We start from the raw sequence: 5,588 nt of genomic DNA, 5'->3' as shown, positions 1-5,588 counted from the left end.
GGTGAAGTACTTTGCGATTTGCATAAGAAGAGGAAGGAAAGAAGAATAATTCTTCTTAGAATAATTCTTCAATAATTATTATCGATTTTAAATTATCCTAGAAAAAATTTCACATGATTACACGATTGATAACAGCATCATTAGTAATTTTCATTTTAACTGGATAACACGATAATGGATCCCAAGCTTGGTATCATGAAGTGGAGAATGAGAAAGAATGTACAGTAGTTGATTAAACAAGGATTCTATTTCCATAATTAAAGTTGTCTGTTGATGATATTGGATTAAGTTCGTAATAGTGCTATTAGAAAATAATTTTGGAATAGCAGGTAGCAACAGGTGAAGTACTTTGAGATTTGAATAGGAAGAGAGAGAAGAAGAAGGGCGAATAGTTGTGAGTTGTGAGGCGGCAGAGGCCGGAAGGAAGCAAAGGCGTTGGAGGAGTGGTGGGAGGGGGAGAGGTAGGTGATAGCGCGCACGCACGCCCGCCCCTCATATAAAGATAACTTGCGAAGGCTGGCCGGCCAGTCTAGATACGGATAGTGAGAGTGAGTGGTGTGCTGTGCGCTGTGTCAGTTAGTCAGTTCAGTTTTGTTGCCGGTTATCAGCTGTCATCCCGCGGCGGCAAAATGCCCGAACAGCCGGAGCAGCAACAGGAGCAGCAGCAGCAGGACAAGTCAGCAGAGGAGAAGTGCAGTCGGCCGCCAATGAAGCACTCGGACACAAAGGACAGCATCTCGTCGGTGGAGAGCGATGGAGGTGCAGACAACCAGGCGCATCTCGCCGACCTGTCTGACACCGCCTCCGAGTCGGACGGCAAGGAGGTGCCGCCTCCGGCTCCTTCACCTGTTGAGACCGTCGTCAGTGCCGCCCCCGCACCGCCCAAAAGCACCGCCTCCAAGGATGACGATGACGACGAAGAGGATGAAGCTCCGTTCGTGCCACCTGATGACGAATTAGTGGAAAAGATAATTGCTCAGGTCGAGTTCTATTTCTCCGACGTCAATATCACCAAAGACGCCTTCTTATTGAAACATGTGAAACGCAACAAAGAGGGCTACGTCTCCCTCAAGCTTATATCGAGTTTTAAACGTGTGAAGCACATCGCTAAAGATTGGAGAGCCGTTGCCTATGCTCTGAGAAAATCGAAGAAGTTGCAAGTGAACGAAGCCGGGACCAAGTTACGACGAGTGGACCCGCTTCCCGCCTACGACCAGACGGCTCCGTCACGCACTGTGGTCGCCATCGCTCTGCCGCTCGAGAAGCCCACAGTCGAGAATGTCGCCGAAATGTTCCGTGAGTGCGGAGAAATTGCGTTGGTACGCATCCTCAGACCCGGAAATCCGATCCCGGCTGATGTGCGCCACTTTGTGAACAAACACCCCGAAATGAACGGCACCATCAGCGCCCTCGTCGAGTTCGTTCGCACCGAATCTGCACACAACGCCATCAACCGGTGTGACTACGACCGGGGCATGAGGGTGCTGGAGCTCAATGCGCCACCCAGCAAGAAGAAGTCGGTGAGTTCGAAAAAGAGTCCTGTTTCGAGGTTGGTGGAGCCAGAGTATTCGTCATCGTGTCCCAGTGGCTCAGAGGTCGACGACCACCGCTTCCGAATGGGGAGAAGGTGTTCCTCACCGCATTTGGTGCGTGATCACTGGACCCAGCGACGCTGGTCTCGCGATTCGGGATCCGAGTCGACAGGATCTAGTTACTCGAGGTCTCGCTCGAACAGTGGTGTGTACTACATGACCGAGCACGGCGTCAGGAGGATGTCGACCGGCTGGGATTCCGGATCAGATGGATACATGTCCAACAGGTCACGCTCCAACAGTACAGTGTCACGGGAGTGCTGCTGTTGTGGAGGACGACGTGGTTCCTTCGGCAAGGACTCCGGATCGGAAGGATACGGATCGGCCAGATCGAGGTGCGACAGCGGAGCATCCGACGTGCGTCGTAAGGATTCAGGAGAGCTGTTCTGTCCGGCGCCGCGACGCTTTTCGCTGTCCAAGGACGCGGAGCCTTTCCGGCCTCGGTCGGGTAGCAACAGTGAGCCGATGCGGCGTATTTCCGGCTCTTACGAGCCCGGCCTGATGAGACAGCGCTCCAGTGGAGGCATCGTTGTGCCCGAGAACATCCTTCGCATGCCGCGTGGCCCGGACGGAGGCCGTGGATTCATCGTGCCCGCTCCAGCCTGCCACACCCTCGTTGAGTGACCTTCACCAAGTGCCTCCGAGTGACCTCTTCCAAGTGCGTCGATTATTCATTGAGCACCAAGTGACCTCTTCTCAGTGCGTCTATTACATTGAGTGTGTATGTGTGTGTGCACAAACTGTGATTTCGATACATACGGTGAGTCAACCAGAAATTAATTTATTATAATATGTGTAAGGATATTTATTGCAACAGCGGATAGGAATTTAGTAGAAGACTGAAAGGATAGATCGCATGTCGGAAAGTACAAGTATCACCTTTTTCACAAGTCCAACCCTGCATTTCTGAAAGTTCTGTGTAGTATCTATCCAAAATGTGAGATATTGCAGTTTCATTTTGCAATTCCTCTGTAAACAATCTGTATTTACATAACTAAAAATAATTTCACTGTCAGCTATCTTTCGAATTTGATATCTTTATACATGTAATTGATTAAGAGAGCTAAAACATTGAAGAATAGGATAATATTGGGAAATCTTTTTTCTTCATTTCATTCTCTCATGTGGCTGGAAGTTGTTAATGAAAATTACAATTATTTTAACTTATAAAACATGCACATGGTATTGATAGAGTAAATAGGTTTAAGAGTGAATGAAATTTGAAAAACAGTATTAGCAAAGTTCCAAAAATCCACATTGAAGAGGAAAAGATAGTAGATTTCTGTGCATTTCTCATAATGAGAGAATACCATTATATCATTATAATACAAAATTATAATTCGCTCAATTTGTAGAAGACTTCGTCTTCTTTTTTCATCTAATAACTTCAATATTTGAGTTCTTAGAGAAAACTTTTTCTATACTGACAGTTTATAGCTGACAGTGAAAATCCCACCCTTAATTAATTGATATGAAATGAATTTTGTAAATGAAAATTTCCCCGACTTTAAAAAACCATTGGAGAGATACGCAAGTATAAATTATTCTACTCATAATATTCATCTTTTCAATTCCTGAACTTCTGCATAAATTTACTCTTATCTCATTTCTAAGAGATCAGATCAGTTGAAATTAATTCCAAACCACCAATATTGTTCTCCGTCAACCATTTTATATCAATTTTTTAATGTTTGATACTATGCTAGTGAATTGAACTGTGATTGTCACCTTAAGGATTTATGTATATCGTGTAAATTTAGTGTAAGATAGGTGATGCAATAATTAATTTATGATAATAATTTATATAGAGAGAGGTGCACTATGTTGAAAATTGCAATGCAAATATCATCTGAATGAAGGTGATAGGAAATGAAAGTATGTTTCAATGTAAATTATAAATGTTACCGTTGATGTTAGGATGCATCAATTACTATTTTTGTAAAAATCCTCACTTGAGTAGTTTTTAAGTTGTTATTTAAATATTAGTGTTAATTAATTTATTTTGTTGAACTATTTTTAGTTTGATTCCAAGAAATATATGTGTGCTCATTGATTAAGCACTATATTTAACTAAGTAGGCGTAACTATTATTTATTCATTCTCTTTCACAATGTTGTTAATTTATTCATACAAATGACGAATTTTTTGTTGAATTGTTTACCCAGTTGTATTCTTCCATTAATACGCCATAATATTAGTTTATTGAATGTATTTACGCATTTGATTCGTGTATTAAAGGCATATTTTATGTATATTTAAATTTTCTGAGTTTTCATTCTTCATAATATGACCTATTTGAGAACATAATAATAAAAACATCATATAAAATGACTTGATTCATTCAATATGAAGTGATAATTAAGTGTCATATTTAAATATAGTTTGGTGTTTTAATTTCTATAAATTCAAAATGTTTAGCTTGTATATATTTTTGGACGAAAATTGAACTTGAACGTTTTACAGTAGAAACATAACCTATTTTTGGACATTTTATTAATTTATCAAAATTTGGGAATGGAATAGATTTGGGCCAAGCCTGTTGTTCCTTCCTAATCATATTTATATGATTTGTGATTCTGTCCACGAATAAATAAATAAATAATGAATATTTATTAATAAATAAAATTAAATTAAATAATTATGATAGTTTTAAAGTGAACATTAATTTTCAGTCACTTGAATTTTGAATAACGGTAAGTCCATTCTCAGGATGTTCACTTTTTCAATTATTATGATCGAATCTCATGTGGTCTGTTTGGATTTCTAATGCAATTTTCAGATCATTTAAGCCCCGCACACACACACATCGATTCTTGTTCGTACGATATTTTGTCGTCCTTATGAATTCTATCAGATCAGACGGAACTTGTAAAATATCATCAGATTGAAATCATCTTTTCAATCTAATAGAGTTTATAAGGACCGCAAAATACCGTACGAACAAAATTCGATGTGTGTGCGCGAGCCCTTATTGGTATCAGCTCTTTCAAGATTCAAGGTATAATGAACTATCATTCACATATTGGAAGTTCTACGACGTTTTATAACAATAATGAAATATCAATATATTATGATAAGTGAAATCTTGAAGGCCACAAAAATTGGATTATACGTGTTCTATATTATTTATCATTTCATCTTCAAATAAAACTTTGATATTGAAACTCCATATTAAAAAAAGTTATAGTGATCGAAATGAACGTTTTCACACTTACCGATTTCTCGACGGCACGACTTGTCAGGACAGAAAGCTCTCTGATTGGCTGATTGGGTTAGCGTAGGCCTATCGACAATCATCCAATCAGAGAACTATTTGTCGTGTCGTGCCGTGCCGACGAGAAATCGGTAAGTGTGAAAACGGCCAATGGCATCACTCTCAAAATAAATTTCTTTATTGGTTTTGGCAAATGAAATGAATTGAATACTGACGAGAGAGAAAAAGTTTCAAAATGAGATTCATTCCTTCAATACTATTTCAACTATGATTGATGCACACACAAAATCTCAGCGAAGAATAAAAAAAGTGTGCGGTAGAAGGTACAGTATGTTGTCGTACCAGCTGCATTCCATTTATACTCAAATAGAGAATTGAAACTTTTTTATTGAAACAGCATAACATAAAATGAAAATTCCAGTAGTTGAGCAGTTCCAAGCGCTACAGTGTCGAATGCCTTCTGCATATTTGGCTCTCAGCTCAGGAATAGAGAGTCCCACAACAGGTGGGCTTATCTCTGCGTAAATGCATTCTGCCGTCCTTCATGAAGAAAGAGCAGCTCCAATAGACTACAAAAGTTTCAATAATTAAAAAATAACAGTTCTGCAGCTTGCAGTATAGAGGAGTTGATCTGCAACAACTTTCAATACAGTACTAAAAAAAATTCATAAAACCAAATATGCGAAATTGATATATTACTTTTGCAATGTTGAAATCATTGCAAGTTACGTCACCATCCACCTTCAGCTTATGCCATTTCAACTGCAACTGTATGCTATATC

The 5,588-nt window shown here is 39.8% G+C and overlaps 1 protein-coding gene across 1 annotated transcript; it reads left to right on the top strand.

Annotated features, from left to right (window-relative positions):
- The first annotated feature begins 515 nt into the window (after positions 1-515).
- LOC111048414 (la-related protein 6) lies at positions 516-3,846 on the top strand. The gene has a single exon (XM_022334287.2). The coding sequence runs from the start codon at positions 630-632 to the stop codon at positions 2,214-2,216; it is 1,587 nt and encodes a 528-aa protein (XP_022189979.2). The 5' UTR covers positions 516-629; the 3' UTR covers positions 2,217-3,846.
- Positions 3,847-5,588: the final 1,742 nt, after the last annotated feature.

Source organism: Nilaparvata lugens, chromosome 2 (genome assembly GCF_014356525.2).
Source record: "Nilaparvata lugens isolate BPH chromosome 2, ASM1435652v1, whole genome shotgun sequence".
Lineage (NCBI taxonomy): Eukaryota > Metazoa > Arthropoda > Insecta > Hemiptera > Delphacidae > Nilaparvata > Nilaparvata lugens.
Note: the sequence above shows the minus strand (reverse complement) of the source record. Positions and strands in the feature narration are given on the sequence as shown.